Raw genomic sequence first — 19,691 nt, 5'->3', positions numbered from 1 at the left:
GATTCGGATCAGCTGCGGCAAGCGCGCTCCGGCAGCGCAACCTGGCGGCAATCCTGGCCGCCCGCCAATGAATGAGCGGTCAGGATCGCTCCATTTGCTATCAGCAGAACAAGACGAGCCAGTAGCGTCGTGTTACGTGTCCTCTAACTCTAAGGCCGTTTGGATATGAGAGGTGGGAAAGGGGAAGAGAAATGGAGTAAAAATCTTTTACCGTGTTTGGTTTGGAGGATTAGGAAATGAAAAGGGAGAAGTAATATGATATAATGTTTTTATTTCTCATTGTTTCTATTTTATTGGGAGGGGTGGGTGGGTTGTAAGTAGAATATGTACTCTCCTGTATATTGAATTATTCTCTAGTTCTGACCAGTGCAAAATAAATATTAGAAAGAAATATGTATTCGTATTTTTATTTCTAACTTTAACCTTTTATATCTCAGTCTATATCTTTACATTAGATGCATCCAAACGCCTAAGGCTAAGCACAGGGGACATAACGTGTGATAGCCACATCCTTCGGCCAATTGCATTTCATCTGCACCGGATTGTAGCTGTATGAATCAATCGTCAAAAAAATTGATAAAACCCAAAACAATTGACAAATATATGTGCCAAGTGACTAAGTACAACTTTACATATTAGTGACAATAAAGTTATAGTAACGTTGAAATTAAAGAAACACGATCCTATATCTTCCTTTCTAATGCTACTCTCTTTCATAAGTGAGGTAGTAAGGCAATGGATGTGTTGCCGGTCACATGAACCAATAAGGGTGGTTGGACAATGGCTAACGGGAGGGTTCGTAGATAGGGAAATCATTCGATGAGTGTCGATATAAAGAATATAGAGGTCTTCCACCGGGATGGCTCGCAACGGCCGGTTTTGGTAGTATCAAATTTTGCTAGTCCGATCACAACCCTGACCTTTGAGAATTTCTCGCGACCAGTCATTGCTGGTCGCGGACCATGTACTCGTCTAACCTGTCAAAACCTCATTTAATGCCGCTACTCATGTCGTTTTCCTTCCCTATGTGTTTCACTCCATCAAAGGTGGCATGGCTAACGCAGGGTCACCGCCCCCCGTCCCACAGCATTAATTATTACGGGACAGGGTCGCAGACGCAACAGAGGGCATGGCAGGTGCACATGGGAAACCGTCGATAGGACAGGGCAGGCCGGACGACACGAACGCAATGAGCAGGGATGAGGCCAGCGGATGGGACGCACATCTTAGTGCTACAGGGCAGGCACAGCACAAGCACATCCTGTAATGATAGACTTTGTAGATCATCTAGGTAGGCATGGGTCTATTTGATGGACCTGCGTGTAAAACTCCTTTTCTCCTGGGCTATAAGGGGAAGGGAATTTGCCTTGTCAAGGGAGGGCAAAAAAAGAGAAAGAGGCAAAGGAGAAACCATACTCAACGAGAAGAATACACAGGATGTAGGGCTATTGCCCCAAGAGGGGTCTGAACCTGGATAAACTCTGGTATTCTTAGATTAGCACAGGCACATCTCCCAAAACACAGATCACACACCCGTCGTCCGATACACTCTGGAATCATTGTCAGAGATTAACCCTCGATATTTGGCGTGCTAGGTAGGGGGTCCATTTTCGAGTTCTAGTAAGTGTTGTTAAATTACTTTGGGCTACCCATGTTTGAATCCCCGACGACCGGTGAGTCCCGCTCTGAGGATCCGGGTTGCTGCGAGGTGTTCTTCATGGGATACGACCCAGACAAGCCCGATATGTTCCAGATTCAGAACATTAGATCAGGATCCGAAGGCTTTGGGATTCTATGAAGAGCAGCAGCGGCATCCACGTTCCCGACGCTAATGGGGGCTCACGGACCGCAAGCTCTGGGGGAACTGGCCTCATCGATGCCAGCCCCACCCAGAAGAGCGCTCACCGCATCGGGACGGCCAACAGCCCATCCCTATAGCGCAAACTGAAACCATCGGCCATGTATGATCTGACTCGGTAAAAGAGTACCCAGAAACTAATCATGTGTGTTGCTTTTTCGAGCAGGTTCAACCCGAGGACGAACAGAAGGGTCCCACTTTGCACTTCTGACATGGGTAACAACCACTTCCCGTTGGATACCAGGATCTCGGAAAGGTAACCCTCTCCTCCTCCGGCACTGACCACCCATCAATAGGAAGAGGGAATCCTTGTCCTACCTTGCACGATTCAAAATGGTACCGGTTGCTAAACAAGGCACGCTTCCTCTGACCAAGAACGAATGAGCATAGGACCCTGCATAGTCAGGTACATGATTCAATTCTGTTTTTCCAATTATTAAATGTGTAGCGGAGTATGAGAGCCTCTTAACTGGAACACAAGCATCACCCACGCTGAAAAAAAATGCTTACTAGCAATGAGGGACTCGCTACTAGATGTAACCCTGATACCAAGGGGTTTTTATTGCTTGGACCAGATGATGGCGACAGACCACTCCGAAGTGAGAAAGACTAGAGCAACACACCATCAATCAAGAAGTCACGCACGTCCCTCGCAAGGACTGCCTCTTTGGTTGATGGGCTGGTCCATCTAGCCTCTTCTTGCGAACCCGCCCCGGTCGGAATCTTTGAAAAAATATTCACCCGACCACCCACCGCGGTCTTGGGCAAATGTGGAAGGGATGTTACGCTTGGAAACGGAACACCAGAGGCAACACCTTTGGAAGCAACGCCTCCCTCGGTGCCGTCGACCTTGGGTGGCCATCATGTGGTCACCCTGCTCGATTCGGGTAAGACCTAGATGGATCAGATCTCAGACTACCTTCAGAATCAAGCAACACATGCCGATGATGTGTCAGCGGAAAGGGTCACACAGGTAGACCCGCGAGAATCCTTTTTGGTAGAGGGACACCTCTACCACCAAGCAATGACTCTTACTGAAATACATCGCTCAGGATGGGGGGAGCACAGCATCCCCCAACAGCCTCGGAGGCACACGTAGAGGTCGAACCTCGCACTGCCCTCCATGATGCTTGCGAGCAAGTGAAATGGTGCGAGTTGTGCCAGTACCACGACCGAAATACCAACCTACCAGCCCAGGCATTGCAACCCATACCACTCTCTCAGCCTTTCGGTGTCCGGGGGGCTCGACATCGTGGGACCGTTCCCTAAAAGCCCCAGGCGATCCTAAATTCCAACGCGTGGCAATCAACCAAATTCACAAAGTGGATCAGAACCAAGCTTGTTAGGGAGATCACCATCACAACAGTGATTAAGCTCTATACGAGCGCTGGTAGTACGGTTTGGCACAGATACGGACAACGGAACCCAATTCTCCAGCCAGTGGTTGCACGCCAGTCGTCTTGGATGGCCAGCCAGTCAGGCCCGACCAAATGGCCTGGTGAAGACAACGATGAAAACTCGAGCGAAGAGTTCTACGAGCGTGCTCTATGGCTCGAGCAGCCAAGTCCTAACAGGGCCTCAGGCGTGGCCGCGACCACCAAGTGCGAGGCTAAATACCAGTCGCTGGTGACCTTCAGTTTCCCAGCCTCACGGGGTTGGATTTTGCCAGGGGTTCGACCACAAATTACACAACTCGCGAAGCGCCAGTTCTGTGTATAAGGCTGATTGACAACAGCCTGTTTGTCTATTTTGCAGGACCTTCTGGACGAGCCTAGAACATGACTTGTAAGTATTTCAAATAAAAAAATCAAGCTTTCTGTGTGCAAGATTTCGCAGACAGCACAAGATCGCACCAAATTGTAAGCATTTTCATTTCAAGAACTTGATTGCCTGGTCGGCCATTTCTTCCGCTGACCAGACAATCGGGGGACTAGAATTATTAGGATATGTGATTTGTCTTCTTGCAGCCAGGTTTGAGGTCTGTTTAGCCCACTCACTCATATCGATGTGACGTGATCCAAAGTTGACCGCTCGCACGCTGCCAGGGAAAAGATGCCTGAAGATTAACAACCACGATGCAGCAGGCCCTAGCTCGGGTCGAGCGCTGGTCGCTATCGAAAGGCTTGTCGTGCTAAAGGTCATCCTTAGTGCTGGGAGCCTTGTTAAGCGAGCAGGCAGATACGATCCTCCCTTGGCACTACAAGCACTCCGAGGCTACTCACCACCCAATTACAGAAAAAATCCACATAAAGACAAGTATCCTTCATTACAAAGGAACCACTCAGATAAAGCCCAGAGGCTGTTTCCAAACGACCTCAAAATATTCCTCCTAGGACCCAAAAATACCCCTAAGCGGGTCGAACCAGACAGTCCAAATGCAGGAATGAACGGTATACAAAAATGAATCGGCACAGGCGCTGAGCTCCTCCGTGGTCATCTGAGTACCTTCAAAATCGGCATCGACTACCAGCAAGAGATCCAGGTCGGGGAAGTGGTTGCGGACACAGGCAAGGGCAAGGCAAGCACCGTAAACTCCTACCTCAAAAAGGTGGTCACCGACGGTCTCGCGAATCCTCCACTCAAGGCCACGTGCCTCCTTGGAGGCCGCCATAAACCACTCAATATGACCGGTCATGGTGTTCCCAGGTGCCGGACGAACCTGAACACCGATGGACCGAAGTAATGAGTCGAAGAAGGTAAAGGCCCGACTGAGTTGGTTATATAATGTCACTCTCCTTGTCACCTGCTCTAGGTCCTTTCGGTCTGCAAACAGATCATCTCGACAACGGCGAAGGCGGTCGTAGAATTTCTCTTTCTGTAGGACACTTTCCCTGGTCACCCGCTCTAGAACCCTCTACGCCACGAGTAGCTCCTCCTGGCAGGCTGGTCAAGAAACAGGTCATAAGTCACACAGGAGTTACCTGGTCAAGTCTTGCATGGGTAACATGGGACCAGCATGTGGCTCAGGTGGTCGGAATAACACACCTTGAAGATCACTTGGTGTACTCGCTCGCTCGACCGCAAACCCCAGTTCACATTCGGCTGCTGCCCCCAAAATACATCGGCCGGCGGGATCGTCGGTGGGGATGGTTGGGGCTCCGCCGAGAGCTTTGGGGATGGTCGACAAAAATGGGGGCTCGGTACGGGCGGATGGTTCAGACACTCCAGGGACTCTACGAGCACAAACAACACAAACCCATTAGAGAGCGAAAAGCGGGACAGGGGGTTTCATTCAAATATATTACAAAACAAAAGTTATAGTCAGAGTTTTTACTCCTCGGTGCCTTCCACCCGGAAGACAGACATCACGTGGTCCACCGCCCCTTGACACTCCCGTTGCAGTCTCTCCTCAGCCTCGAGTCCGGCGACCACAACTCCCTCTCGAACAAGGTCCAAGTTGAAGTTTGGGTCACGGCTGCGGTAGCACCGGAAAATGTACTTCGCAGTCAACCTCACCGCTTGTGCCACATCCTCTGCACCCCTCAGCGCCAGGGTGGCAGGGAGCTCAAAAAAAGTTTTCCGCCAGGACCCTGATGGCGTGGCCCAGGCTCGGGCGATGCAGTTGTCCTTTGGCTCGATGGCTCCCAGCTCCAAGCTCCCTAGGGGATCCGCCAACACCTTGAAGGCGTCCTGGAGAATGCTGAGGGTTGTGCATTCGTCCTCCTTAAGCTGGGAGTGCTCGGTGGAAAGCGCGGAGTGCTCAGCGGAAAGCGCAGCCTTCTCCCGCTGGAGCTCGCCACATCATTGCTGCAGTAAGTGCTCGGCCTCCCTTTCTTGGGCCAGCTGTTTTTCTAGCTCGGCACACCTGCTGGCTATCGCTTCCTTCTCCTCGACCAGTCTGCAAACAGAAGAGGGGATATAGCTGACTAGAGCAAGCAAGTCAGGGGCCAGCATGGGCCCTTCGACCAGGGCCATGGGGACTGGAACTGCCACCGACGCTCCAAAGGACAAAACTAGAGCTGGCAGAGGAACCGGAAAGTCCTGCGGGGGCACCGCCGGAGGAGTCATGACAAGAGCCACAATAGCTACTACGGACTTGCGGCAAACAATAGAGTTACTGAATCAGGAAGGAAAGAAAATTCAAGGTATCTATACCTGCTCAGAGAAACTTACCGTAGCGACGGGGAGCTAAGCACAAGTCTGTTCCTCACAAAGCCACCGGACCGACTGGTCAGGGGAGACAACCTCGCTATGGGGCGGCCAGTACTCGGGGTCCCGTGAGCATGTTTGGACGACTCCGCGGTGGATGAGTCCCCCACTGTCCTCTTCCCACACTGTGCAGACGCTTGGTCCACGATAGTCTGGTCGGGGCGCATCTGGTCGGCGCGGGCCTGGTCGTGAGGCCTCGGGACGAACCTAACTTGGTCGTGACTCACCTGGCCTGGTCGGGTCTGGTCGCAGGGTGCCGGGTCGTGGCGAGTCTAGTCGGGGCGCTGCAAGTCGGCCTCCTGCTAGCCGGCACCGCTCGCAGAGCCACTGCCCGCGATTGCTGCTAGACCCTGACTAGACTGGTCGCCTCTCCAACCTAGTAGGCTGATGTCGCGACCGGGTCAATGGGTGTCGGGGACAGCAATAGGTGACGGTGAGGGCTGACGGCCCTCATGTTCAATCTCACAGAAAACCTCCTCGACCTCGTCAACTATCGATCGCAAGACATCTACCTTAGGAAGGTGCTGAAAATGACTTGAGCCATAAGACCCAGACCAAGGAAAAGGCTTGAGTAGGAAACTCTGAAAAAATGCTAAACATACCAGTCTAATTCGAGCCCTCTCCGACGGGGGGAGCTCACACAAGGGGAAACAAAAAGGCCACCCTTCTTGGCGGCCGCTGCCATCAACGACTTGACTCGTAAGTCAGTGACCTCATCGGGAAGATCTTATCAAAGGGAGTAAGACACCGCTCGGCCAAACACCTAGTGATAGGGGGACGACTGTGATGTTACCTGCGGAGCTCTCTTGGGTGTCATCATCACTCCCAGTGTACAGATATGCAGGGTGTGCTCTCCGTCATTGGGGACACAGCCGGCGCTTGATGAAGTCGAGGACGACATCCGACCCCGATAGGTTGGCTCCCGCGAGTATTCTGACCAGCCGACAAGGAACAGTAGTTCGGCGGACAGCATGGGAGAGCTTCCCCAACTCTCTGCGAGGCGCGTCGGCGCTTCCGACATGCGGAGGTTGTCAAAAGAATCATCGATCGTGAAGTAGAACCACTCCTCCGTTCAGCCCGACCACGACGATTTGAGATTTATCTCTAGATAGGAGCTCGCGACACCATCATGGAGATGGAAGCCGCAACTCCCAGTGGCCGGCCTGTACTGCACCCTGGCCGTATAGAAAAAATAAAAGAGATCAAGGCACGGCTCGATCCCAATGAAGTTTTCACATATATGAGCGAAGATGCTCAACAAGATGATGGAGTTGGGGTTGAGATGGAGGTGGAAGATATCATAGAATGAGATGATGGTGCAGAAGAACTCGGAAAAGGAGGGGTTGAGACCCGCCAAGAAGAACGAGGCGAAGATTACAATCTCCCCCTGGTGGAGAGCAGGGACCTCCACCCAGGATGATATCCCAAAGACAGGTGATGCAGAAGCAGGCGATTCTCGTACATCTGATCAGTTCGCGGTGGTGCACTTGGACTTGAGGAAGTCAGGCTCCTTTCCGGTGCATGGCGCCATGGGAGCACAGCGGTGGTTTTGGCCAGAGAGACGGGAGGAGATCGGAGGCAATGGGCTTTGGCGCAAGGGCTTGGAGTGTGAAGGGGTTTCCGGGGGCTTCTGCTCTTTGATTTATAGGATCGACTTGGCCCCATCGCCTTGAATTCCGTGAGCCATTTGGGGAACCGAATTCCCTCGAAGTCCGGCGGCCGTCAAGTTCTCTCTCCCACAATTATCTCCCTCGCGCACATCCTCCTCTTTTCTCTCTCCCATGATCTCTCTCTCTCTCTCTATGTTTAACCTCCCCTCGGGATGCTTTTTCCTGAGCCGGCTATGGTGGTGGATCGTGTCGCCGACCACTCCCTGGGCAAAACTCTTGTTCACCTGGGGTCCAAGTGGTACGACCAGGTCCAACCGCGTCCTTATGAAGAACAGCTCAGATCACCATATCCGCAATGGAGCTTAGGGGATACTGTCGATGTAAAGAATATAGAGGTCCCCCACCGGGATAGCTCGCAACGGCCGGTTTTGGCAGTATTAGCTTTCTCTCTCTGGCCCATGCCTACCACGTGACCAGTTGGCGCCAGCCCGACCACGACCCTGACCTTTGGGAATTTTCTGCGACCAGCCCTTGCTGGTCGCAGGGTAGGTACTCGTCTAACCCGTCAAAATCTTATTTAATGCCGCTACTCATGCCATTTTTCTTTCACGGGCATTTCACTCTAGCAGAGGCGGCATGGTCGGCGCAGGGTCACCACGCCCCGTCCCGAGCATTAATTATTACGGGACTAGGTCGCGGATGCGACAGAGGGCATGACAGGCGCACGTGGGAAACAGTCGATAGGACAGGACAGGCCAAACGACCCGGACGCAACGAGTGGGGATGAGGCCATCGAATGGGACGCGCATCTCAGTGCTACAGGGCAGGCACAACGCAAGTGCATCCTGTAATGATAGCTTTTGCAGATCGTCTAGGTAGGCATGGGTGTATTTGATGGGCCTACGTGTAAGACTCCTTTTCTCCTGGGTTACGAGGGAAGGGAGTCCGCCCCCCCCCCCCCCCCCAAAAAAGAGAAAAAGGTAAAGGAGAAACCATACTTAATGAGAAAAATACACATGATGTAGGGCTATTACCCTAATGGGGATCTGAACATGGATAAACTCTGGTGTTCTTAGATTAGCACACACACATCTCCAGAACATAGATCACGTACCCGTTGTCTGATACACTCTGAAATCATTGTCAAGGATTAACCCTCGGTAAAAAAAATGATAAATGATTATGAGTCGTTGTAGATGAGGAAGAAATCCCATGAGATAGGAGATTGGAGGATGAGCAGAGTGGAGGTTGCGGATGGCTTCACTTTTTGACATTCGCATCAAATGGTGAGAGGCCCAAACAGCCTAGCTCCTGCTAGGAGCTTACACTGTAGCCAAGTACTCTGTATTTAAATTTGTTGAGTTCGAAAGCAATAGAGAGGGTTTAAATTCTAGTTAACTAGTTTTTTTTCCCCTGCTCTTCCTCGGTTGCTAAAAATAGGGGAAATCGCAGTTGATGCATGTGGACCGTCCAATCTTAATCGGACAACATTACTTCTTTCTTGCCCGCCTAATCTTTCTTCTCCACCATGTTGCTTTGCTCCTTTCCACCGCGCAGTTGCCTCGCTACCTAGCCTCGCCCTTCTCCTCAACCTTCGGGGCCCCACCGTTGAATTTGTCGCCGCCAACTAAACAATCTCTTTTAGTTGCCCCCGCCGTCGGCATCTGCAGCTCCGGAGGTGCCACCATCTCCTTGCTACCCTCAGTACTCCCTCAAACCTGGCCTCCGCTAATTGCGGCCTCGAAACGCTAAATCTTATCTGAGATCGTCGAGTGAGATTCCAGCAATTTTCAGTAGCCTGAGAGTGTTTATGCCATGTAATTCAATAGTTCAAACATCGGATTTTATCAAAAAAAAAAATTAAAAAATAGGACCTATTTACACGGTCTTTTTTAAAGGTAGAGTCGAACGAGACCACTCCGTGTATACCCGTGCGAAAGGACGGGCTAGCTCGAGCGCTCGCACCTTGCCAACTGAACTACGCAGGGATGCAGATTTTATCAAGTTTTACGGTAACCCTGTTCCCCTTCTTTGGCCAGTTCCTAAATGCTGCCCTACGCGCATGCAAAAGGAGAGTCCACTTTTGAGTTTCGACGCCGGTTTTTTTTTTTTTTTTACAAATCTGGATCTGGATGTAAGCAAGCCGGTCACAACACATGACAGTTATTCCGATACATGCACCGGCCACCCTGTTGCTTCCATGGGCCGGAAGTACAGTGCAACTCGTTTAACTTGTGCCGGCGGTCACAGCTTGTTCGTCTTGGCGAGGTACACGACGGCGCCGGAGGTAGCCGCCGGGATGACAATGTCGTCGGATATGGACTTGAGGCCGGGGATATACGTCTTGGTGAGGAGCGCGCACACCGGCAGTCCGAAGAGGACGACGATGATGTCCCAGGTGGCCTTGCCGAAGGTGAAGCTGTCCAGCTTGACGATCCCCTTGGCGATTTCCAGGAACTGCTTCTCGGTCAGATTTGCGTCTCCCGAGGGGTGAGCCTTCTGCACTACCAGCAAAAGGAAAACTGAGCGAGTACGAGCTGTTTACAACGTGGGAATTTTATAGAACCCTTGATGGAATTATATAATTTTTTTTTAAAAAAATTGTTGCGTTCGAAACAAATAAGCATAATATTGCATCCAGATAGTAGTCTATATTTAGGTCTTTTTTTTTTCATTAGTGGGATTATTAATTTTGAGTTTTTAATGCTCTGTGAGGACTAGAGTTACCATTCAGTCATTAGTCTATCTCTACAACTTCTTTTACTATCCTGAGTTCTTTTTTAATGCTCGGTGAGGACTATTGCTTTTAGAAATTGATAGTACTTATTTTTTTTAAAAAAATGCCTACACGTGGCAGGAGATTTTTACAATTATTTGATCTTCCGTCCGTCTCATTTCATTCACCACTTCCTAATTAGCTAGCATATAGGTTTAGTCCATGTTTGCAACACAAAAAGGGTATATATAGGAACTTCTTTCAACAAAAGCATCATTGCATATTCTCCTGTGTTTTTTTAAATGTATTGATACCAAAAAATCATTGTTTTTTATAGTACAAGAGTACAAGTGGACGCATATACACTACACTCACGCTCACACACACCTACGTGGTAATGTCCTAATGCAAGTCTAAAAAGATTAAATGCATAGCCTTACGTAACGTAGGCACACGCTTTTAACTATTGAACGTATTCACATGTACATGTATTATTCTTCTCGGGATTTAATCCTAAAAAATATGAGCACCCATGCCGAACTTAAAAGCGGTGGACATGTTCCATCACAAGGAAGCAAGAGGAAGAAAAAAATATTGTTGCAAACAGAGCTTGTGATGTCCCTGAGCTGCTGTGAACTTGTGACGCATGTCTCACGATCAGGATTTAACAGGGATTTCCAAACATGGTTTTGTAACCATTCGAAAGATTTGAAACGAAAGAAAATGTTGAAGGCACTTGAATAGCTGTACTGAGGAAGGTATAAGCTATAAAAAGAGTATTCTCACCAGGTACTGTATTTCGAGTTCCTCCCTCGATGGTATCTTGTACTGCAGCTGCCCACGGCTCTCACAAAACATTCTGCAGAAAGAATGACGTAAAAGAAAGAGGTGTTGAGATAGCAATGTTCTTACACATGATTGCTAATGTTTCATTTCGTCATTGCCGAACACCTAAAGTTAGGAAGAACGAATGTGTCGCTGTGCTATCATCAATAACATATACTATCCAGCCAAGATTTGATGGCCTCTTGGGCCCTTTGCTACTGTAGTTTACAATAGCAGTGAGCCCTGATACTAGTTATGTATACGTATATATACATATAGGTATATATTTATACGTATATATACAGATATCTGGAACATGTTACACACGTAATAATCACTGTGAGAATTTCTGCATTAGTCACCCAATTCCATTAATCATGTCTACACTAACATGAAAGGCATTCACCTTCATTTTCTACATGCGATGCGGAGGTTGGAATAATTCTTATTCCATCATCTTAAAAAAAACTTCATTTTCTACATGTATCCTAATTTCACGAACAATCTTTCTATTTTGATAATGCAGTCAACGTGGGTTCCAGCATGTGCACCGGCTACTAGAGCAAAACGGAGAACTTAAGTTTGTGCGCAACAAAGGAAAACAAGGCCACACTAGCTGTACACTAAGGCTCCAGGTCATATGAAAACTTACTGGATGAGCTCGTAAATGGCATGGTAGAAGTCATCGAAGGTTTTTACATGCTGCACTTTGTCCTTGTAGTGCCCCTTCATGAACTCGATGAGTTCATCCGCGTCACGGGATCTGTGCGCGCTGTTCTTGTCCTTGTCGGTCCTCAGCGTCTGATCCTGCTCTCCCCCTACCATTCAAAATCACCGGTTTTAATTCCCCTGCCCCCATTGAAATTCGTCGCGAGGATCAACGTTTCGCTCCTCCATGACAAACATGCATCCACAGAGGCTGAATATCTAGTGCGCAAGCGCCATTCGGTGCGCATACGCATAAATGGCAACACAAACATAGCAACATTTGCAAGATGAATTGGGGCGAGAACACAAACCAGCTCGTGTTTGTCATACCTTGCTTCGCCTTCGCAGCTCCTTGGCCCATGGAGTTTCGAGTTCTTGTAATCGGAATCCACAAGGGAGAAAGTAGTTTGTTGCGTGCGCTCATGCAGGCAGGGGCACCGAGTATATATCTGTGAGGAGGCAGCAGCGATGGTGTTCCTTGTGTGAGGCAAAAGGCAATGACAACAACATCGCTCCTACTGAAAGCAAAGTGGGTAGGCATAAACCAAGGAAAGCGCACAAGAAGGCTGATGACGCTGGCCCCATGCAAGCCTAGATTCTGTAGTTATGGGATTGGCAATGAAACTTAGCATTCCTTCCCAAACCCCTTGGACTGGATCTACTTCTTCATCCAAACAAGACCTCCTTGTCAGGCAAAGCATGCAAAGAGATTGTCCATAACACCTAAAAAATGCGATGAGTTTAAAAAGTCGATTAACATAATTTTGTTAAGAGCCTTTGCACAAATTAAGAGTAAAGGTTCAGTCTCAAAGCATTACTGCAATAACATCCACTCAATCCCTACAGCAAAAAAGAATGGCTTAGTTTCAGTGATAATGATACAGATAACTATAACTATGTTGTACAAAAAGTGTACTGGCTAACGGATATCTCGTCAGCCACACCCTAAGATCTTAGTGTCCTCAATCAAGCCGTTTTCAGTAAGACCAAATATATTCAAAAAAGAAAGATATTAACAAGTAAAAAATAATCACCATGAATAAGGATACCTCTACAAGGGGTTGACACACAGATCAAACAAGATATTAACAAGTAAAATTTTCTGCATATGGATTTGGTCTTCGACGGCTGCATTTCGCATGGTGAACTGAAACTTATCCAGCGTTTGGTTCGGCAGAAACTGACAGTGTGCGAGTCATACATCAGCTACAAAATCTGTGATGCTGCAGCAAGGAGAGATGCGCTTTAGCCTTGACACCGTACTCATATTCTACCAAGTGGTGACTCATCGCTGTGTTCATCTACCAACCACAGCCCATGGTCTCGGAACCGTTTTATCTTCTTTTCAAACCCTGTGATGTAGTTATTATGTATAATGACTTGCTTGCCCTTCGTCTCCTCGACCCATGTTTTATTCTTGAAATACAGGCCTCCAGTTGGAAATGCAGACTGAGGCAGCAGGTACACATCAACCTGCAAGTACATCTTCTATTAATAGTTTATAAAGGCAATTATCTGGTTGGAGACAAAGGTCCATAAAAGTACGATAGGAAAAAAGAGCGTAATTCGTTGCTATGTATCATACTGTTACGTATTTGTTCGTGTATCTGAAGTACCTCCAAAAATCTACTTTCAGAAACAGAAAGTAAACTAAAAACGAGAAATCTAGGATGCAGCAATGTTGTTGCCAGAAGACATGCAGAATTCTGTTGTTCAGGTCTTTTACTGGAAAGGCTACTCAGCTATATATTTTGCAGTAAAAAACACACAGCCCCGTTGATGCATGTCTATTAAAGAGATATTATTAAATACAGTACCTTAGAAGCTACTCCCCCCTATGTTTCCAGACTTAGACTGACATAGTATACAGATTGTTGACCATTATTTTTTCTAGCTATATGCTTGTACAAAATATAAAAATATTAAATCAGAACATTTTTAATTAGATATCTACTAATAATATTTTTAATTAGATATCTAATTATAACTTTCTGAACATATTAGTGGCCAAGGTTTAGAAAAACGACATTGTTATGTGAGGTATTAGGAAAGGAAAGGAGAGCACCAACAAGGAAGGAAATAGTGGCAGCTGATTAAAAAGATGAGTTAGTTTCGGTTTTAAGGAAGAGATAAATTAGTTTGGAAGGTCAGTTAGTAGAGATATCTTAGGAGAGTCAGATTAGGAGAAGTAGGCAAGTTGGATTCGATTAGTAATGAGTTAGAATCAGCAGGAAGGAATAAACGAGTTGTAATCAGATTGTGACTCTATTAGTTGGCCGGCTATATATAGTTGGCAATAGCTATGTATTAGAGATTAAGCAAGCAAGAAGAATTAAACTAGTCTCCCCTAATATTCTAAGTCTCTCTTACCTATAGTCTAATCTCTCATCCCTAGCAGGTGACGTCGTCCGGCTATCCTCCCGACGGATGTTTACCCCTTTTATGATCCTGGTACAAAGCCCATGTCCTCTGGCGCTAAATAGGAGTAGTTCAAGGCATTGCTCACTGTGCAGGAAGATCTGCTGTGCAAGGAATTTCAAAGGGCTTCAACGACATCAAGAACGTGCTGACCAACGTCACACGCACGGCGAATGGGCTCATGGAATGCATGATGACACTCGAGAAGCTCACAAGCGTGGAAGGCATGCCCATCATAGGTGACACCTCTGCTGCGATTGCGTCGAGTGCGAAGACCATCATCGGCACAGACCTGCCTACCAGGTGTTCAATGATAGACTGGGCAACGTTGTAATAAGATTGGGACTCTGTAAGGCGGCCGATTCTTAAGGCATTAAGGCGAGATGTGGCAACCACCCGTTTCTTATCGCCTAGGCACTTAAAGCAAGGCGGTAAGGCGGGCGAAGCGGACGCCATATTCACACATATATTAAAGCAAAGAAAGGAAAAGTAGGAGCACCAATAAGCCACAACCACAATAAGCAGTCAACCCACTAGCCTACCAAAGCCTAATCCAAGCCACCGCATAAAGCACCCCTCGTCCCCTCCCCTCCCCCCTCACGTGCCCGTCTCCTAACGCCCTCCACTTCACATCGCATCCCGAGTCCCTGACGCCACCAGCCCCGTGATGAGTGGCGAGCGCCGCCGCCCCCAAGTGTCTCCGTTGGGCCTGAATCATCCCCTTCCCCTACTACTATCTAGATGAAGCATCGTCGCCATCACCTTCCAGATCGTTGGCACAGTTGAGGACAGAGCTGCACCATCCACCACATTGGATCCGACGAGGATGGGGAAAGCGGAGGGAGAGTCATATCGCCTGCTGGTTCCCTGGTTCCCCTCTTGTTCTTCCTCTCTTCTCTCCTTCCCTCTCTCCTCCCCTCTTTTGGCTAGGCGACGCCAACACCTAGAATCGCAGCTCGCCTGGACGCCTAGGCGACACCTTAAAAAGCATGGTCGCCACTAGTGGTTATCATCATTGCCAACCGCGACGTGCATGCTGCTACTGCTGCTTCAAGCACGGACACCACCCTCGACACCAAGCCACCCACCACATCTTCGATGATATGTTTTGAAGACAATAGCAACTAGCTAAAGTATGCGACCAAGCTGGCCGTGTTCATGACTTCATCAACAACCACCGCGCTGCCGCCACACCATTTGCAGCCTTGCTGCTGGCATCCGCATAGACGACGGCGTGGGATACACCTTTTATCAATGTGGGGGTTGTTAGGACTGCAACCATGGCCGCTACCCTATAGCTCAAGGATGAGCTATCCCTGAAGGAGGGGAGAGATGTTATGTGCGGTATTAGGAGAGGAAAGGAGAGAACCAACAAGGAAGGAAATAGTGGAGGTTGACTAAAGAGATGAGTTAGTTTCGATTTTTGGGAAGAGAGTTTTGGTTTTTGGGAAGAGATAAATTAGTTTGGAAGGTCATATCAGTAGACATATGTTAGGAGAGTCGGATTAGGAGAAGTAGGCAAGTTGGATTCGGTTAGGATTGAGTTAGAATCGATAGTAAGGAATATACAAGTTGTAATTAGATTGGGACTCTGTAATTTGGCCGGCTATATATAGTTGGCAATAGATGCGTATTAGGGATTAAATAAGCAAGAAGAATTAATCTAGTCTTCCCTAATATTCTAAGTCTCTCATCTATAGTCTAATCTCTTATCGCCGCTCAGCTATCCTCCCGGCGGATGTTTAGGATCATAACAGACATCTATTCGGGAACAAAGGGAGTAGAAGCCTAAAACCAATGTCATGGCAACCCGGTTATCCAAGATAATGTTAAGGATTTCTAAGTATCTTTACATAATATGTACTACTTGGTACTGAGATCTCAGAGACTTGAACAGGAGCATATCATGCCTTACCAAAGTTCACAAATTCTAAATGTACCATAGAAAATATCATCCAATTGTAAAGAAAAGTCATTATATTTAGGAAAATATGAATCTGATATTGAGAATCATAAATAAAAGCCTGATGCTTATACTGTAAATCTATATGGCTTCACACTATTTAATATTTGTAAGCAGAAGTTTAATGTTACACTTAACAGCCATGAGTACAAATTGCCCACTTCATAATTACATGAGACCATGTGTAGCCACACACAAAAACACAGGTGCTAAACAAAAATGAATGCACATGTAGAAGGCTAGAGGTTGCCAAGCCTCTCACGGTGCTAACGATCAGTCGAGCACGGTTTCACTGAGCTGGCCCGGGTTCGAGGCGCGGCATCCTCTTAATGAAATCCCAGGGGGACGTCCTCCCCTTCGGTGCACTTTTTTTTTAATGTAGAAGGCTAGAGGTGCATCCATAAATGTACTTACAGTTACTGAAAGTTTGATAGCGTCACATATTATTATATATAGCATCAATGCACTTCTTCTGAATGTCCAAGGCCAATTTTGCAAGTAATTTGTATTGTATAAAAATTAGGCTCAACAAATCGTTCGCATCAGTTCAAAATGACACCGAGAGTTCAATTTCTTTTTGTTCTTCAGATGAACAAAACTGCACAGCATGACAGCAATGCCATGAATTTAAGACAATTTCCTATCAGTTAACCATGTGCCATCCTACCCCAACCAAATACCGAGGTAGGCTGGTTATGACAAGGGCCAGTTTTGGTAGTGTTTTCCTGATCCAAACTCTCTACAAGAAGTGATTATTTGGGGAAAATGATTACGTGGCTAAAAGTGTTGTGATTCTCTAGGGTACTTTACGGAGAAAGTGATTTTATGGGGAAGTGAATCAGAGGAAGTTGGTTTTTTCAGCTCCCCCACCATCTAGTTCATTTCAAGGAATCATTCCCATAGAATCATTCTAGGAGCTAAAGAGCTCATACTGATTCCATTTTGGAAGCTGGTCTCGAAGCTCTGCCAACAGCCAAACAGGCCCTAAAACCTGAAACCAGCTCCAAACAGTTCACATATCAGCCCTGCCCTCAACACCCTAGTGATGGTGCAGCCCCAATGGTGCTAAAACCCAGGCCATCACGGACACTGCTTACTTTGCACTGATCAATACATGTTCTTTCATTTAGCACTATCAATATGTGACTTAACTGCACAACTAAAGCAACCCACTAATTTGTTCAAGCAGATAAATAGCAACCCACCAATCTGAATTCAAGAATAGTACACCACGATCTATATTAAGACGACCTTTGCCCTGTCCAGTTGCATTTGCATTGTAAGCGAAAGAAATCTAGCAGAAACAAACCTGCCCAGCAGTCTTGTTCAAAGCCCAGTTGAAAGCTGGTTGATCATTTGATTTCCTCTGCTTCGACCAGGGCTGCTCCTTGAGCTCCTCAATCCACTTCCTTAGCAGCAACTTCGCACCTTCCGTCGGACGGAGGAAGATCATGCAGCTGCAAATATATGTCCGCCCTTTCTTCCCTGGCGGTGGCAGCTCATGTGAATGATCGAGTGGTTTCACCTGCAACCCACAATTCCAACCCAATAAGTTATCTTCAAATGCGACCCCAATCACAGAAGCAGCAACTAAACACACGTACAGGAGTCATATCGTCCATGAAGTACACGTCATGATCGCCAACGAGGTACGGGAACGGGTCGGTGAGCCACACCATGTCGACGTCGTTGTACATGACGCTGTAGCCCAGCTCAAGAATCTGCAGCAGGTGCCGCGGCCGCCGCGAGGTGAAGTTGAAGAACCCCTGCACACAAGGACAGATGGGCACAGTCATGGAACGCACGGGAGGCATTTCATCGAACAGCTGGGAGGGATAGCGCGTGAACGTGAGATTTCTGCTCACCTGGGACCCGAACTTGTGGGCAGCTTGGGCGTCGAGCGCCGGTGGCACGAGGACGGCGTGCCCAGGCCACGCAGCGTTGATCCTCTCGAGGGTCTCGTAGTCCTCGGCGACGACGAGCACCTGGTCCGCGCGGCCGGCGCGGCGGACGCTGATGAGCCAGTTGGAGAGGAAAGGGAGATAAGGCCTGGAGATGGCGGCGAGGAGAACGGTGCCGTTGCCCGCGGCGGCGGCGAAGGCGGCGGCCTCCTGGAGCGTGTAGGCGCGCCACGGGGAGGAGGAGGAGCGCGCGGCGGAGGGGCCCCAGGGGAGGAGGAGGGCGGCGAAGAGGAGGATGGCGAGGAGGGAGAAGAGGTAGGGGAGCGCGAGGAGGGGGAGCGGGCGGGAGGTAGCGGCGGCAGAGGAGGAGACGGGGAGGGAGTCGCCGGCGGCCGGCGGCTTCTGGTGCGGCCGCTGGTGGAGCGACATTGCGGGTTGGAGATCGGGGTTCGGGAGGTGGGAGAAGGGCAGTGTGGAGAGTGGAGTAGTGAGGTCACGCGGCGTTGGCCGGTGGTGGTGAGCTGGTGATCCGGATCGCGGCCGGGGACGGGGACGGCGACGGCGCGCTTCTGGTGCGGCTGATTGGGTCAGGAGATTACGATCTGTGAGGAGAGATACTAAAGTTTGCCGCAATTCAGTTAGGCCCTGTTTCGATCCTCTGAATGGGGTCTGCTGGAATCGCGGAATTGAACTAGAGCTGTGTGGTTGCCTCTTCCACGTTGTCTCTGTTGGTAGTCTGGGGTTGTTGTCTCTTCTATGGCAGCATAGATCTTTATCTAAATATTCTTATCTCAGTAATATCATATCTAGCTCATATATTTTTAATAACGGACCAATATGAAGTTAGCTTACCATTATCATTTATGAACTTTGAGCTATATTGAGGACAGATTAGACCTAAGCAATTGCTATAATTTATTGCCTCTATGGAAAATTATGGTTTATCTCATTTTTGATCATTTTGCACCAATAATTTTCTAAGCATCTGAAACCTATAAAGAATTCAGACTACAAACATTAGTTGAAAATGATAGTTTGGATAGTGATTATTTGCACATTAACAAAATTGTGCTTAGAAATCACAAAATAGAAAAAGCCATTTGGAGCAACCAGCACATATCCCTATGTGCACAACATGTCAGACGAAGATTCTATATCAAATAAAATGTTATCTAAATTCATATACCCCCTCTGTAGAAAAATATAGGGCTTATTTTCTCAGAGTTTCTATAGAAATTTATAGGGCGCACACATTTCCCAAAGCACTTTTTGTGGGTCATTTTCCTTTAGTACCCTTGTTTCTCATCATATTACTCAAATATTTAATACGGAGTGCATGTCAATTCCAATACATGCATCATGCATGCATGTTCAATATAATCGCGCTGCTACTTGGAGCTATGTATGCAACGAGATGGCCAAAAACTATCCAACTTCCTCCATAGATGAGAACTTACCTGATTCCATCCATGAAGTGGTGCCGGACTTGGAGGGCGAAGACAATGATGACCTCATGGCCAAGGTGGTGCTGGACTCGGAGAGC

The 19,691-nt window shown here is 48.0% G+C and overlaps 2 protein-coding genes across 2 annotated transcripts; both read right to left on the bottom strand.

Annotated features, from left to right (window-relative positions):
* Positions 1-9,719: 9,719 nt before the first annotated feature.
* LOC133885757 (uncharacterized) lies at positions 9,720-12,576 on the bottom strand. Its single transcript, XM_062325498.1, has 5 exons — positions 12,426-12,576; positions 12,197-12,315; positions 11,811-11,976; positions 11,120-11,192; positions 9,720-10,116 (listed from the first exon to the last, which is right to left on the bottom strand). Exons 1-5 carry the CDS (start codon positions 12,449-12,451, stop codon positions 9,862-9,864), a joined length of 639 nt encoding a protein of 212 aa, XP_062181482.1. The 5' UTR covers positions 12,452-12,576; the 3' UTR covers positions 9,720-9,861.
* A 104-nt stretch (positions 12,577-12,680) lies between these two features.
* On the bottom strand, positions 12,681-18,884 carry LOC133885756 (UDP-D-xylose:L-fucose alpha-1,3-D-xylosyltransferase MGP4-like). Its single transcript, XM_062325497.1, has 4 exons — positions 18,113-18,884; positions 17,852-18,013; positions 17,557-17,772; positions 12,681-13,339 (listed from the first exon to the last, which is right to left on the bottom strand). Exons 1-4 carry the CDS (start codon positions 18,575-18,577, stop codon positions 13,130-13,132), a joined length of 1,053 nt encoding a protein of 350 aa, XP_062181481.1. The 5' UTR covers positions 18,578-18,884; the 3' UTR covers positions 12,681-13,129.
* Between the last annotated feature and the right edge of the window lie 807 nt (positions 18,885-19,691).

The sequence above is a fragment of the Phragmites australis genome, chromosome 11 (genome assembly GCF_958298935.1).
Source record: "Phragmites australis chromosome 11, lpPhrAust1.1, whole genome shotgun sequence".
NCBI lineage: Eukaryota > Viridiplantae > Streptophyta > Magnoliopsida > Poales > Poaceae > Phragmites > Phragmites australis.
Note: the sequence above shows the minus strand (reverse complement) of the source record. Positions and strands in the feature narration are given on the sequence as shown.

What these genes read in the sequence shown, in the direction of transcription:
- LOC133885757 (XM_062325498.1), bottom strand. Translation starts at nt 12,451, where the DNA reads ATGGGGCCAGCGTCATCAGCCTTCTT. An exon ending in CCAGCGTCATCAGCCTTCTT is followed by an intron (nt 12,316 to 12,425) that starts GTGCGCTTTCCT and finishes GCCTCCTCACAG; the next exon opens with ATATATACTCGGTGCCCCTG. An exon ending in AACTCGAAATACAGTACCTG is followed by an intron (nt 10,117 to 11,119) that starts GTGAGAATACTC and finishes CTGGTAGTGCAG; the next exon opens with AAGGCTCACCCCTCGGGAGA.
- LOC133885756 (XM_062325497.1), bottom strand. Translation starts at nt 18,577, where the DNA reads ATGTCGCTCCACCAGCGGCCGCACCAGAAGCCGCCGGCCGCCGGCGAC. An exon ending in CCCACAAGTTCGGGTCCCAG is followed by an intron (nt 18,014 to 18,112) that starts GTGAGCAGAAAT and finishes CCTTGTGTGCAG; the next exon opens with GGGTTCTTCAACTTCACCTC. An exon ending in TCATGGACGATATGACTCCT is followed by an intron (nt 17,773 to 17,851) that starts GTACGTGTGTTT and finishes TGTGGGTTGCAG; the next exon opens with GTGAAACCACTCGATCATTC.